General features: G+C 43.3%; 1 protein-coding gene across 6 annotated transcripts in view; it reads right to left on the bottom strand.

Moving 5' to 3' along the window:
* Nucleotides 1-15,853, bottom strand: part of CUL5 (cullin 5) — an 89,459-nt gene that overhangs the window by 61,687 nt on the left and 11,919 nt on the right. The window contains exons 1-2 of one of the 6 annotated variants that reach the window (XM_077808840.1): nucleotides 735-961; nucleotides 453-617 (exon numbers count right to left, since the gene is read on the bottom strand). The exons of 2 other annotated variants lie outside the window; for them this stretch is intronic. In XM_077808840.1, the coding sequence (XP_077664966.1) occupies nucleotides 453-524 (72 nt within the window). In that variant the 5' untranslated portion in view covers nucleotides 525-617; nucleotides 735-961. Of the gene's footprint in view, nucleotides 1-452; nucleotides 618-734; nucleotides 962-15,853 lie in introns of those variants that run through there. 3 more of the 6 variants (XM_077808826.1, XM_077808811.1, XM_077808833.1) reach the window with 3 other exon arrangements.

Below are 15,853 nucleotides of genomic sequence, written 5' to 3'. Positions count from 1 at the left end.
ATACGCAATGAGGGTGTTTTCAACTTCATAATAATGTCACAATCAGTATTTTACCCATTCCAATGCACAACTGAGCACCACCACACAGCCCAATATATTGCTGACCAGTTTAAAAACAACAAATTGGGTCCATGGAAGGTTATTTTGGTTGTGACTGACAATAATGCTAATATGAAAGCTGCTTGGGTTTTACTGATAATGAGTAACCACATCTTTTATGTTACAGACGTGCAACCCACGTGATGCAGCTTTCCATTAGCTATGTTCAATATCTGACAACTTTCTCATCAAGTCAGTGTTTTTTCTCTCTTGACTTTTTTTTTAAAAAGCCAAAGTACCAGCAGTCATTTTTTAGCATTATTTAGTACAGCACTCAATTCATCTACACTAAGTAAGCCCTGTCATATTTAAGGGGCATCTACTAAATGTGTCAAAAATCTTCAGATACTAACAGCCTTCTTGCAACCAGCTGCTGTTCCAAAAGGGGTGGCTGGGTGTTGCTCCTGAGTAAACCGCACGGACATTCTTGATGATGATATCTTTTGGATGCGAAACTCAACCCATTCAGAATATAGAAAAATGATCGTTCTACATTGTCTGATGCCGAGAATAAGATCCTAAAGGTTAAGAAACATTTGTGAGAATACTGAACAGTCCACTTACAAAAGTGTAAGAGAAAAAGATAATACCAAAATAATAGCACTGAAAAAATACCTCCATGTAATGTTGCCTACCTTCTTGACCCACGCTCCCAGGACCAAGACCTTTCTGTTGATGAATTTGATTCAGTTTGTGACTTTGTAGTGACTGATGCAAATTTTAAAAGATCTCCAAGCAAACAAAATTCTGATGGAAGTAGCAAATTATAAAATGAGAAGCAGCTCGTTCAGTCGTAGAACAATATGGAGTACAATCCCAGCAGCTGAATCAAGACAGCTTGCTACTTCATCATGATTGAAAGGCTGGGGTCCATTTTGCACTCTAGCTCTAGTGGCAGAAATTCTTTTAACACTATCTGTACTACTTCATGTATGGAAGAACGTTGTTCAATTTGGGGAATCATCCATTCAAAATCCAGAAATGGACGGAAGACCTCTAGTGCTGAGAAGCTAGTGACTGTGTATCACAATTTAAGATTAGAAAAGAAAATGGCAGATGAATCAATATTGATCTTATGAAAAGGAAGGAGGAGGTATGGATGAATTTGATGACAACAATGATATAGATGAAGCAGCTGAAATCAAAAAAGAAAAATATAATGAAAAGTAAGATGCATAATGAGTTGGCCTGTTGCCTACTTAGCATAAGTGCATTTTAAAATTACTTTTCTTTTATTGTTGCTATGTATTATTCCATTTCTGTTTAATTTAATTTCTTTTATTTTGTAACAGTTCATTTTTTCTTTCATCTTTTAGAAATTCATTGTTTCACATTTTTCTGAGTTAAAACAAGTTACTTAACTAGTTATTCTTGTAATTACGCATAAGTATCTGTCTGCGACTAAGGCCATTGGAGACCTTTTTGTTACTGTTCTAATAAATTAGCACTTCAAAATATTTCACCGTTTTTGACATCTGACAATAATTTGACCCATGCTTGACAGATCAATTGTCCAATTATTTTTGGAATGATCAAATGCCTCATCCTAGTCTGAAGTAGGGATAACACTCTTCTTGAATACCACATAGTATCTTTGAAAATCATGAACTGCCTGGTTCTCCCTACTTCGGATCAGTTTTCTTAAGTCTGTTGGGCAATCACAGGTAGCCTGCTTAATATCTTCTTGTTCCTATGGCAAGATTTCAACTTCTGTTAGCATTTCTGGTCCTGATCTACTGCTCTCACAGCAAGATAACAGATTTGACAGACCAATTGTTTAATAGAGTAGGATTTTCCATGCCAGACATCATAAACTTGTGCTTGCACTTAGAACTTCCTGAAAAGATTTAGTTTTGGGCTGAAACTTCACAAGTTTGATATTAGTCCAAAGGTGTTTTTTTTGTAAGTGGAGACAACCCTGTTCAGCCATTAAGAATTGAGAGGGATAGGAATACACTTCGTTTTTTAAAGCAGGAAAATACAACTGTTCAGACTTGTTTGAAAATAAACAAATGCAGCTGCTTTGCACCTTGCTGTATAAATAAGAATAGTCTCTTTTGCTAAGTATGGTGAAATATAACTACGATTTAAACATGTTACATTTATTTATCTGATTTACGATTATCTTGTAAGTTTTAAGCATATATAAAATGAAATGCAGTTTTAAATGTAACATACAATTAGAATTAACTCATCAACAAAAAGGGCTTTCTGCCCAAAACATCTCCCTACACTCCCCCTCCAGAAAACACCTGAATGAATAAAATCAACCTTGAACCATGTCCTCAAAACCTGGCACAACAAGGTGAGGCAATTCCAGATACAATGGTCCTCCACAACCTCCCTGTCACCAATCCTCAGCTGTCACCTCTAGGGCAAGTTAGCATAAAGGCCAAAATAGATCTTAACTGCCATGCTGGTCCATAGGAAAGGAGATTAAATCAACACCAAACCTAGAGCAAAAACGAGAATCCTGCTTTCTAGAGACATGGCAACAGCTGTGCAGTTCCACTGATGCAGGCGTGCTGCTGCAGCACCGCCAGTGCAGACGCTCTACGTCGATGGCAGAGCGCTCTCCCATCGACTTAATTACTCCAGCCCCCGGGAGAGGCAGTAGCTATGTCAGTGGGAGAAGCGCTATCCACACCGGCGCTTAGACTGGTATAATTGACATCACTCGCGGGGGGGGAGGGTAGTTTATTCACACCCAAGCAACACGATTTATACCGAGGTAAGCTGTAGTGTGTACACCGTGGTTTTAAACATAAGGAATATATTGCCTAGGCTAAGTACGCAAATGATAAGTAGCAGCTGAACTTTTCAAGTGGTTGTCAAGCACAGATCCATGTAAAGCACACTACAGAGAAACAGCTGCAGTTGCAATCCAATAGGAAAGAGACTCCCTCTACCTGGAAGCACAGTACAGTACCTTACAGAGAAGCCTAGCATTGTCTTCCTTTCCCAACCGCTAGAAAGTAGGGCAGGAGACAAGGAGAAGCACTGGGCTTCCCACCAAAGCAATGGCTCTGGACCCTGCTTTTGAGTACTTGAGTCTCATAGCCCTTAACCAGGGCTCCCTGTACTCTTTGATGAAGAATGGAACTCCAGAAATGGCAGAATGGTACTCCAGCCTTTCATTTAAAATAAGTATTTCCAGTTCTCAGTGTTGTGAAAATCATGAAAGTGTGACCTGAAGACTGCAGTATTATCTGCCTGAATCTACAGACAGCCTGAAACAGAAGCTCTAAGAGTTAAGAACTACCTCATATTCATTCACTGAAGTGGAAAATAATAATGTAACAACAACTTTTTTAAAAAAATTATGTCTCTAATGTTAATTTCAGGAGAAATAGCCAGATTATTTCTACAATGCAGCTAAAGTGTTAATACTGAAGTCTGCAAAAGAAAGTGTGAACAATACAAATTATAAAGAAATTTATTTAAATGTAAGGGGTGGCTATTACATTGATTGTATCATTTGTTGTCACATATATATTCTTCAATTTTTTTTTTTTTTAATTTACAGACAGCTACTGCAGAACTTCCAATTACCCAAGTGGTACAGAATGCCAGGACCTTGCTGAAGCCTTAGATTCATTCTGCTCCAGAGTACATCTGGCTGGCATGGCCCTTTACCTTTCGGTATCTGATCCATTTCATGTCCTCCCATACACACACCACAATGATACTGAGAAGGAGACGGAAAAACCTTCCCCTCCCCTACTACCATTTCCTGCCTGCTGCAAAAAGGTAGGGAGGCCTTCTCACTCTTCCTCTTCACCAGCCTATTTTTGATCTTCTTCCCCTGTGTCTTCCATATCTTCACTAGCCACAAATTTCCAGAGCAAAAGAATGATGTTTACAAAAATGTGTTGAGTTTCATTGCCATTTAAGAGCCCAATTCTGTACTCCACATGACGACAGAACTACAACTGGAGAGAATTAAGGGTTTTGCCTGAGGAATACAGTATTAGGCCTATGATTCCGAGTACTAGTAAAACAGAAGAGAGCTTTGTAATTTTCACTGATGGCTCTGAGGAAAGACACTATCAATATAACACTGTTCTTTGCTGCGGAGAGTGTATGGGTACAGAAGCAGACACTCCCCTCTGCTCCCTCTTTCCTGCCCCCAGCAATGGAAGACTGAAACGGTGAGTCTGCTCCCAGCCTCCCGCAGAATAAGCCCTGGAAAAGCCACTTACCAATGGTAAGCACAGTATGTTCCTTGGTGATCAGGTCACTAAGCCAACAATTTCTGACAGATGTAAGCTTATATTTATATAAAGTTTCTAGCCTTCACAGTTGCTAAAATAATCTTCCAGTTCTGAATCCATCCAGTACAGGCTACCTGAATCAGCAGACTGACAGTTCCAATGCCTTTACTGCAGATCCCAGATTTCACAAGCATTAGCAAAGTGAAAATGTCAAGGCTGGCTATTTTTACTCTTGCTATCCAGAAGAATATACAGCTGTGAAACGAATAATTATTTCAAATTTACTCTAAATACTGCTTGGGCAAGCTCTGAACAGCAGCCGAGACAAGTGCTGGGCTACCTGAGAAGAATTCACCAACCCAAAAAGTCTGGTCTTGTCTATACAGGAAAGTTTCTTCAGTATATGTTTTTCCAATATAACTATACCAAAATATGCACCCACGCCACTTTGTTGATGCCCGCTTAGACTGCTTCCCATGTTAATTAGTGTCCAGACAGCTCTGTGCTTTTTCAAAATAACCGCACAGCATTCTGAGCAGATTTTCCCATGGTGCAATGTTCCACCACTAGCCTATGCATTCTGGGTTTTTTCTTGCACTGCATTGTGGAATTCCTACCAGAACCAACTGGAATTCTGGGATTTGGGAGTCATATTCACAGACGAATACACCCTTTCAAAGAAGGAGAGTTTGTGTACACTACAGACTCTACAATGGCACAGCTATGGTGCTACAGCTGTGCAATATAGTGTAGATGCTACACATATGGAAACGGTTTTTCCATAACCTTAGTTAACCCACTGTCACCTGAGGCAGTAGCTAGGTCAATGGAAGAATTCTTCCTTCGGCCTAGTAGTGTCTATACTGGAACTTCGGTCAGCTTAACGTCTCTCACAGGTGTGAATTTTTTTACACCCCTGACCTAAGTTGACCTAAATTTTAGGTGTAGACGTGACTGGAGAAGTTAATTCTGGTTGTTTCCTCACTTAAACAGCTTTACTTCCATCTAACATGTAAGTATCTGCAGACGAATTTTATTTGATTTCAGATCATATTATGAGGAATGGCTAATGACATTACTATGCAGGTCCAATGAGATGAAGACAGAGCTGAGCATCCAGCATGCTCATGAAAATGCAGCCTAAACTGACATCACCTCAGCAGCTTGACACAAAACAAGGAAAGATGACAAAATAAAAGCCTACAAGTCCACCCATGACAGAGTTCTCCAAACAGATGATCCATCACACAATACTATCCTCTGGTTCTTCTCAAAAAGAAAAGAACCAAGCCACTCAAGTGCTACTCTGGCTATCCCTGGCAGATTCTACAGTTAACACAATCAACTATGGTCGATGACAGGATCAAAAGCAAGTGATGGACCTAAGTTAACAGAGACATTTGATCTCTGTTCATCACCAGAAGGAAATGATAGACCAACAAGCCCAGCAGAGTCTCCATACCATACCTAGGGCTAAGACTGAAGGGGGTTAAAAAAAAGTTCACATGTGCCAGAGTGGCACTGTCACAATCTCCTCAGTAATCTTCCCCACTTTCCAGCCCCCCAGAAACATTAGAGACAGGGCAAAACTGTTAGCACTGAGAGATTATTTCTTGTGTAAGGGCCAAATAATTATTTATTTGAGAGATTTCAGAGTGGTAGCCATGTTAGTCTGTATCAGCAAAAACAATGAGGAGTCCTTGTGGCAACTTAGAGACTAACAAATTTATTTGGGCATAAGCTTTCGTGGGCTAGAACCCTCTTCACCAGACGCATGGAGTGAAAATACAGCAGCAGATATAAATACATGAAAGGATAGAGGTATTCTACCTGCTACCCAAAATCCATAAACCTGGGAATTCTGGACGTCCCATCATCTCAGGCACTGACACCCTGACAGCAGGATTATCTGGCTATGTAGACTCTCTCCTCAGGCCCTACGCTACCAGCACTCACAGCTACCTTCGAGACACCACTGACTTCCTGAGGAAACTACAATCCATCAGTGATCTTCCAGAAAAAACCATCCTAGCCACTATGGATGTAGAAGCTCTCTACACAAACATTCCACACGAAGATGGACTACAAGCCATCAGGAATAGCATCCTCGATACCATCATGGCAAACCTGGTGGCTGAACTTTGTGACTTTGTCCTCACACAAAACTATTTCAGATTTGGGGACAATTTATACTTTCAAGTCAGCGGGACTGCTATGGGTACCCGCATGACCCCACAGTATGCCAACATCTTTATGGCTGACTTAGAACAACACTTCCTCAGCTCTCGTCCCCTCACACCCCTACTCTACTTGCGCTACACTGATGACATCTTCATCATCTGGACCCATGGGAAGGAGGCCCTTGAGGAATTCCACCAAGATTTCAACGATTTCCACCCTACCATCAACCTCAGCCTTGACCAGTCCACACAAGAGGTCCACTTCCTAGACACTACAGTGCTAATAAGTGATGGTCACAAACACCACCCTATACCGGAAACCTACTGACTGCTATACTTACCTACATGCATGCAGCTTTCATCCAGACCACATCACACGATCCATTGTCTACAGCGAAGCTCTAAGATACAACGGCATTTGCTTTGATCCCTCAGTCAGAGCAAACACCTACAGAATCTCTATCAAGCATTCCTAAAACTACAATACCCACTTGGTGAAGAAGAAACAGATTGACAGAGCCAGAAGGGTACCAAGAAGTCACCTACTACAAGACAGGCCCAAAAAAAGAAAGTAACACAAAGCCACTAACCATCACCTACAGCCCCCACTAAAACCTCCCTAGCGCATCATCAAGGATCTACAACAGGGGTGGGCAAACTTTTTGGCCTGAGGGCCACATCTGGGTGGGGAAGTTGCTTGCATGGCCGGGGCAAGGGGTTGGGGGCGGAGTGCGGGGTGTGTGTGTGTGGGGGGGGGCAGCGTGCAGGAAGGGGCCCAGGGCAAGGGGTTGGGGCAGAAGAGGGGTGCGGGATGTATGAGGGGGCTCAAGTCGGGGGTTGATGTGCAGGAGGGGTGCAAGGTGCAGGCAGGGGGCTTAGGGCAGGGAGTTGGGGGGCAGGGTGCAGAAGGGGTTCAGGCTCCAGACCAGCGCCGGTTACCTAGAGCGGCTCCGGGGTGGCAGCGGCATGCACCGAGGCCAGGGCAGTCTCCCTCCCTGCCTGCCTGCCCCAGTCCCGCACCGCTCCGGGAAGCGGCCGGCACCACGCCTCTGCATGGCCCCTGGGAGTGGGGGAGGCGCAGAGGGCTCAGCGAGTTTCCCTCGCCTGTGGGTACCTCCCCCGAAGCTCCCATTGGCCGCGGTACCCCGTTCCTGACCAATGGAAGCTTTGGGGGAGGTACCCACAGGCAAGAGTAGCATGCGGAGCTCTCTGCCCCACCACCACCACTCCCAGGGGCTGTAGAGACATGGTGTGGCCACTTCCTGAAGCGGTGCGGAGCCCGCAGCAGGGACAATCCTGCAGGACGGATCCAAAGCCCTGAGTGGCCGGATCTGGCCCATGGGCCGTAGTTTGCCCACCCCGATCTACAACTATCCTGAAGGACGATCCCTCACTCTCACCGACCTTGGGAGACAGGCCAGTTCTTGCTTACAGACAGCCCCCCAACCTGAAGCAAATACTCACCAGCAACTACACACCACACAACAAAAACACCAACCCAGGAACCCAATCCTGCTACAAACCCCAGTGCCAACTCTGTCCACATATCTATTCAGGGGACATCATCATAGGACCTAACCACATCAGTCACACCGTCACAGGCTTGTTCACCTGCACATCTACCAATGTGATATTTGACATCATGTGTCAGCAATGCCCCTCTGCCATGTACATTGGCCAAAACAGACAGTCTCTATGCAAAAGAATAAATGAACACAAATCTGACATCAGGAATCATAACATTCAAAAACCAGTAGGAGAACACTTCAATCTCTCTGGTCACTCAATAACAGACCTAGAAGTGGCAATTCTCCAACAAAAAACCTTCAAAAACAGACTCCAACGTGAAGCTGCAGAACTGGAATTAATTTGCAAACTGGATACGATCAGATTAGACCTGAATAGAGACAGGGAGTGGCTGGGTCATTACAAAACCTAAGCTTAATTTCCCCAATACGAATTTCTCCCTATTGTTACTCACACCTTCTTGTCAACTGTCTGTAATGGGCCACTCTCTTACCACTTCAGAAGAGATTTTTCCTTCCTTGGAATCCTGCTGTTAATTGATTTAACTCGTTAGACTGACCTCACACTCGGTAAAGCAACCCCCTATCCTTTCATGTATTTACACCTGCTCCTGTATTTTCACTCCATGCATCCGATGAAGTGGGTTCTAGCCCACAAAAGCTTGTGCACAAATAAATTTGTTAGTCTCTAAGGTGCCACAAGGACTCCTCGTTGTTTTTATTTGAGAGATGCTCACTTTGCCTTCCCAAAGTGACCATATATTAATACCCTCTCCCCCAATAAGTTGCTATAATTGTCAAAGTTTTGGACATTGGGCAGCCACTTGTAAGGGAACAATAAAGTGTAATAAATGTGGAGGAAATCATTCCTATGAGAACTGTGTAGAAGGGACAGAACCTAAATGCAGCAATCATGAGGGGAAAGCATAGTGCAGAATATAAAGGATGTGCAGTAGCAGAACAAGCTAGAGAAATACATTTAGAATTATTTTTTTGTGTGTCGTAAGCAGAGGTTACCAAAAGGTACACACTGCAGAAAATAGGAAGAAAAATACTCAAGGAAGAGATGGGCAGCAGAACACATCTCTGGTCAGGGAGGAGAATATGAGAGGAATGGGAGATGATGTACTGCTTGTAAATAAAGAGCAGTTTATAGTGTTCATTATAGAAATAATTAACTGAATCTTGCAGATGGGAAAAAACCTGAAACAATTAAAATCATAGCAAAATCAGCAGAAACATATCTAAAAATAGACAACCTCTCAATAGATCACATTCACATGATTTCAAATGAAAGCAATAATACATCTTAAATAACATGGTCTTAACGATCCTTAGCTGGAATGTACATAATTTAATAATGCAGTTAAGAAACCCATATTTGAATTGGGGAAAAAAGCCTAATGTAAAGTTTGTGCAAGAAACATGGGTAGTAAGTAAACCTGTGTTCAATCTACCAGGATTTGGTATGTGTAGGACCCATGAATTGTCACTTACAACCCCACAATGGAACCCATATGGGGCATCATCGAACAATTACAATTACAACCCAAACTCAATGAGGACCACATCCGCAAAGAAATCCTTCCTGAATCACCTCTTCTGGCCTATAGACAACTCCCCAACCTCTACAAGTTCATCATCAGAAGCAAGCTTCCCAGCAACTCAAAGCAGAACCCAGTGATATATCTGCATATCTGTCCTATACATGCCTATCACAAAATGTGGTGTACGTCATCCAACACATTAAATGCCCCAACAACAACTACATGAGTGAAACAAGACAATCACTATGCTCTTGGATGAACTCATACAAAAAAAAAGAGTAACAAAAACACTGCATCACCTGTGGGTGAAAGCTTTTCACTAAAGCCATCATTCTTTATCTGACCTCAGTCCTCATCCTTAAGGCTCTGTGTTTGTCACAGATTCCATGACATTCTGTGCCCTCCGTGACTTCTGCAGCAGCCCCATGCAGCTGGCCCAGGAGCCACCTCAGCAGCTTGGGCAGCCACCCAGCAGCAGGAGTTTGGGTGTGGGGGGTGGGGAGAGGTGGGCGGTGCACTCAGGGCCGCTGCTTACCGGGGCAGGGGCTCCTCTCCCTCAACTCCCCTAATTCCACATGCTGTCTCTGCCGGCAGCCACTAGCCGTCACCTTCAGCCCCCAACTAAAACCCCTCCAATGTATTATTAAGGATCTACAACCTATCCTGAAGGATGACCCAACACTCTCACAAATCTTGGGAGACAGGCCAGTCCTTGCCTACAGACAGCCCCCCAATCTGAAGCAAATACTCACCAGCAACCACATACCACACAAAAGAACCACTAACCCAGGACCTATCCTTGCAACAAAGCCCGTTGCCAACTGTGCCCACATATCTATTCAGGGGACACCATCATAGGGCCTAATAACATCAGCCACACTATCAGAGGCTTGTTCACCTGCACATCTACCAATGCGATATATGCCATCATGTGCCAGCAATGCCCCTCTGCCACGTACACTGGTCAAACTGGATAGTCTCTACATAAAAGAATAAATGGACACAAATCAGATGTCAAGAATTACAACATTCATAAACCAGTCAGAGAACACTTCAATCTCTCTGGTCACGCGATTACAGACATGAAAGTTGCGATATTACAACAGAAAAACTTCAAAACCAGACTCCAGCGAGAGACTGTTGAATTGGAATTCATTTGCAAATTGGAGTAGGCTTTAATTAACTTAGGCTTGAATAGAGACTGGGAGTGGCTAAGTCATTATGCAAGGTAACCTATTTCCCCTTGTTTTTTCCTACCCCCCCTCCCGCCGTTCCTCAGACGTTTTTGTTAAACCCTGGATTTGTGCTGGAAATGGCCCAACTTGATTATCATACACATTGTAAGGAGAGTGATCACTTTAGATAAGCTATTACCAGCAGGAGAATGGGGTGGGGGGAGAGAAAACCTTTTGTAGTGATAAACATCCATTTTTTCATGGTTTGTATGTATAAGAACATCTTCTGTATTTTCCACAGTATGCATCCGATGAAGTGAGCTGTAGCTCATGAAAGCTCATGCTCCATTTTTATGTAGAAATCCATGATTAAATTGAGTCTTCCTGACTGGTGATTTAAATCAACTCCCCCCTGGACTGGCCAGACCACAGAGAGGACTTATTTGTAAGCTCCTTCATTTTCAGTTAAACCGATTTTTACTGAAAAATTCCTGGGTTTTACAAAAAGTATTATTCAGTTTTTTCCCATTTTCACCCTACTTGTGTATCATTCAAATATATAAAAAATAACTTGTTTTATTAGGAAAATACAATACATTGCATGAGCTATATATATATTACAGTAATATATTAAGTCTGTGTGTACATGCAAAACTGCCTGTTGAAGTAAGGCTATGTATTAGTCTAGACCAGGGGTTCTCATACTTGGTTCGTGGCTTGTTCAGGGTAAGCCCTTGGCGGGCTGTGAGACGCTTTGTTTACTTAAGCGTTTTCAGGTATGGCCACTCACAGCTCCCATTGGGCAGGAACAGCGAACCGCAGCCACTGGAAGCTGCGAGTGGCCATACCTGCGAACGCTCAGGTAAACAGAGTGTCTCACGGCCCACCAGGGACTTACCCTGAACAAGCCACAAACCAAGTTTGGGAACCCGGTCTAGAACATACTGCAATAAACAGGCACGCATGCAAGCTCTAAGTATGTCCGCATCTGAACGTACTGATAAATCTCTCGCCCACCAAGTACACATCTCAAGTTTCTAACAGACAATGGTTTAACGATTTGACACACTAAAATGGAAAGAAAACAAAAGTCTGTATCAGAATACATTTCAGAACACAAGGAAGTATTCGAAAGTTTTAAAAAACAAAAACAGGAGAAAAAGCTAAAATTGAATGTATGTGCTGCAAACAGTGTGGCCCAATTATTAAATGTAAATATTTACAGGCTAATAGTTCTAAGTCTACAACAGTAAACTGTTTATTCAAATAAAGATTTATCTGGGGATCAGAGATATATTTTTCTCTTAAACTTAGAAGTGGCATGTTTTGAGTTCTGTTTTAGTTCTGCAGCAAACTACATTGATAAACTGAATTCAAAGTGTTAATCTACTAATTTTTCCCATTGTCCACCAAAATAGACCGCGATATTTACCCAGAAAAATTATTAACATTTTTGCACTGATTTTCATCTGTTTTTGTTGCTGTGGTAATAAACACTGATAAATTCTTAGGAAAAAGTTAAATAAAATAAAAACTGAAAACGAAGGGCCCTATGTATTTGTCATTCTTTTCCCACCTGGCGATTGTGCTACCACAGAAAGCATCCATCTGAGACAAATCCAGGTGATCTTATCCACAAGACAGAGAAAAAAGGTAAATTTAAAAAATAAGTAAGAATCTTTCACTGTGATACATTTAAGGAATCTTGCTAATGAAATTTTGACTTTCCTTTCCTCCCAGCATTCACATACTACATTAAAACACAATAATTGCATTTCAACAATACCAATATCCGCTGTCTGAAGAGGCACTGAATACCAGGCACAACATGTACCAATTTTAGACTCTCTCTCTTCACTACATATTTCCTACACAATGCTCTATGAATAAGTTTCCTTTTTCTTAACGAAATCCTATGCCCTGTAAATGGTTATAACAGAAAAGAATAAATGAGTAGAGACTGATGCAAGGAGAAGTATTCTTCCAGGGTAAGTTAAACTATAGTGCAGTGGTAGACAAGGTTCACACATCATGAGAATGAGAATACATACTTGCTTTTTGTCAGAGTAACAAAGCTGACTAACTTTACAAACAAAATATAACCGTAGAACAAACATTTGTATAACTAGGCTTGGAAGGATTACATTTTTATCAATAACTGTGAGTAATCTATTTCACTGTACACAAATCGATCTGAAATATTTCCATCGATAAATGAAATTTACAAATAGATAAGGTTAGAAAAATGCTACTTGAGATCCTATTAGAGTTTGATATAAAGATATTTACTTTCTATATTTTGATATTTGATGCTGACAACTTGTGTTTGAACAGTTCTAAAGCTTTAAGTTTTTGAATCTCACCCCTGGTCTACGCTAGGAGTTGAGGTCGAATTTAGCAGTGTTAAATCGATTTAACCCTGCACCTGTCCACACGATGAAGCCTTTTTTTTTTTTTTTTTTTTTTTTTTACTTAAAAGGCTCTTAAAATTGATTTCTTTACTCCACCCCTGACAAGGGGATTAGTGCTGAAATCGTTCTTGCTGGGTCAAATTTGGGGTACTCTGGACCCAAATAGACGGTATTGGCCTCCAGGAGATATCCCAGAGTGCTCTATTGTGACTGTTCTGGACAGCACTCTCAACTCAGATGCACGGGCCAGGTAGACAGGAAAAGGCCCGCGAACTTTTGAATTTCATTTCCTGTTTGGTCAGCGTGGCAAACTGCAGGTTGAATGCAGAGCTCATCAGCAGAGGTGACCATGATGGAGTCCCAGAATCGCAAAAGAGCTCCAGCATGGACCGAACGGGAGGTACGGGATTTGATCGCTGTATGGGGAGAGGAATCCATGCTATCAGAACTCCGTTCCAGTTTTTGAAATGCCAAAACATTTGTCAAAATCTCCCAGGGCATGAAGGACAGAGGTCATAACAAGGACCAGAAGCAGTGCCACGTGAAACTTAAGGAGCTGAGGCAAGCCTAACAGAAGACCAGAGGGGCAAACGGCCGCTCCAGGTCAGAGCCCCAAACATGTCGCTTCTATGATGAGCTGCATGCCATTTTAGGGGGTTCGGCCACCACTACCCCAACCGTGTTGTTTGACTCCTTCAATGGAGATGGAAGCAACATGGAAGCAGGTTTTGGGGACGAGGAAGATGATGAGGTTGTAGATAGCTCGCAGCAAGGAAGCGGAGAAACCAGTTTTCCTGACAGCCAGGAACTGTTTCTCACCCTGGACCTGGAGCCAGTACCCCCCGAACCCATCCACGGCTGCCTCCCAGACCCGCCAGGCAGAAAAGGGACCTCTGGTGAGTGTACCTTTTTAAATAGAATACATGGTTTAAAAGCAAGCGTGTTTAATGATTAACTTGCCCTGGCATTCGCCGCCAGTACAGCTACTGGAAAAGTCTGTTAACGTGTCTGGGGATGGAGCGGAAATCCTCCAGGGACACCTCCATAAAGCTCTCCTAGATGTACTCCCAAAGCCTTTGCAAAAGGTTTCTGGGGAGGGCAGCCTTATTCCGTCCACCACGGTAGGACACTTTACCACACCAGGCCAGTAGCACATAGTCGGGAATCACTGCAGAACAAAGCATTGGCAGTGTATGTTTGCTGGTGTTCAAACAACATCCGTTCTTTATCTCGCTGTGTTATCCTCAGGAGAATGATATCATTCATGGTCAGCTGGTTGAAACAGGGTGTTTTTCTTAAGGGGACATTCATAGGTGCCCGTTCCTGCTGGGCTGTTTGCCTGTGGTTGAACAGAAATGTTCCCCGCTGTTAGCCAGGGGGAAAGGGGGAAGGGTTAGCCATGTGGTGAAGGGGAAGCAAAATGCGACCTTGTAATGAAAGCACATATGCTATGTATGTATTGTTAACAGCAAGGTTTACCGTGAAAGAGTGTACCCATTGTTCTATAAAATGTGTCTTTTTAAATACCACTGTCCCTTTTTTTTTCTCCACCAGCTGCATGTGTTTCAAGGATCACAGGATCTTCTCCTTCCCAGAGGCTAGCGAAGATTAGAAGGCAAAAAACCGCACTCGTGATGAAATGTTCTCTGACCTCCTGCTGCCCTCCCACACTGACAGAGCACAGACGAACGCGTGGAGGCAGACAATATCAGGGTGCAGGAAAGCACAAAATGACCAGGAGGAGAGGTGGTGGGCTGAAGAGAGGGCTGAAGCTGATAGGTGGTGGCAGCATGATGAGAGGAGGCAGGATTCAATGCTGAGGCTGCTGAAGGATCAAACTAATATTCTCCAACGTATGGTTGAGCTGCAGGAAAGGCAGCAGGAGCACAGACCGCTGCTTCAGCCCCTGTGTAACCAACCGCCCTCCTCCCCAAGTTCCATAGCCTCCTCACCCAGAACGCCCAAGAACGCAGTGGGGCGGCCTCCGGCCACCCAGCCACTCCACCCCAGAGGATTGCCCAAGCAACAGAAGGCTGGCATTCAATAAGTTTTAAAGTTGTAAACTTTTAAAGTGCTGTGTGGCCTTGTCCTTCCCTCCTCCACCACCCCTCCTGGGCTACCTTGGCAGGTATCCACCTATTTGTGTGATGAATTAATAAAGAATGCACGAATGTGAAGCAACAATGACTTTATTGCCTCTGCAAGCAGTGATCGAAGAGAGGATGGGAGGGTGGTTAGCTTATAAGGAAGTAGAGTGAACCAAGGGGCAGGGGGTTTCATCAAGGAGAAACAAACAGAACTTTCACACCGTAGCCTGGTCAGTCACGAAACTGGTTTTCAAAGCTTCTCTGATGTGCACCGTGCCCTCCTGTGCTCTTCTAACTGCCCTGGTGTCTGGCTGCACATAACCAGCGGCCAGGCTATTTGCCTCAACCTCCCACCCCGCCATAAACGTCTCCCCCTTACTCTCACAGATATTGTGGAGTGCACAGCAAGCAGTAATAACAGTGGGAATGTTGCTTTCGCTGAGGTCTAACAAAGTCAGTAAACTGCGCCAGCACGCTTTTAAATGTCCAAATGCACATTCTACCACCATTCTGCACTTGCTCAGCCTCTAGTTGAACAGCTCCTGACTACTATCCAGGCTGCCTGTGTATGGCTTCATGAGCCATGGCATTAAGGGGTAGGCTGAGTCCCCAAG

This window comes from Eretmochelys imbricata, chromosome 1 (genome assembly GCF_965152235.1).
Source record: "Eretmochelys imbricata isolate rEreImb1 chromosome 1, rEreImb1.hap1, whole genome shotgun sequence".
Taxonomy (NCBI): Eukaryota; Metazoa; Chordata; order Testudines; family Cheloniidae; genus Eretmochelys; species Eretmochelys imbricata.
Note: the sequence above shows the minus strand (reverse complement) of the source record. Positions and strands in the feature narration are given on the sequence as shown.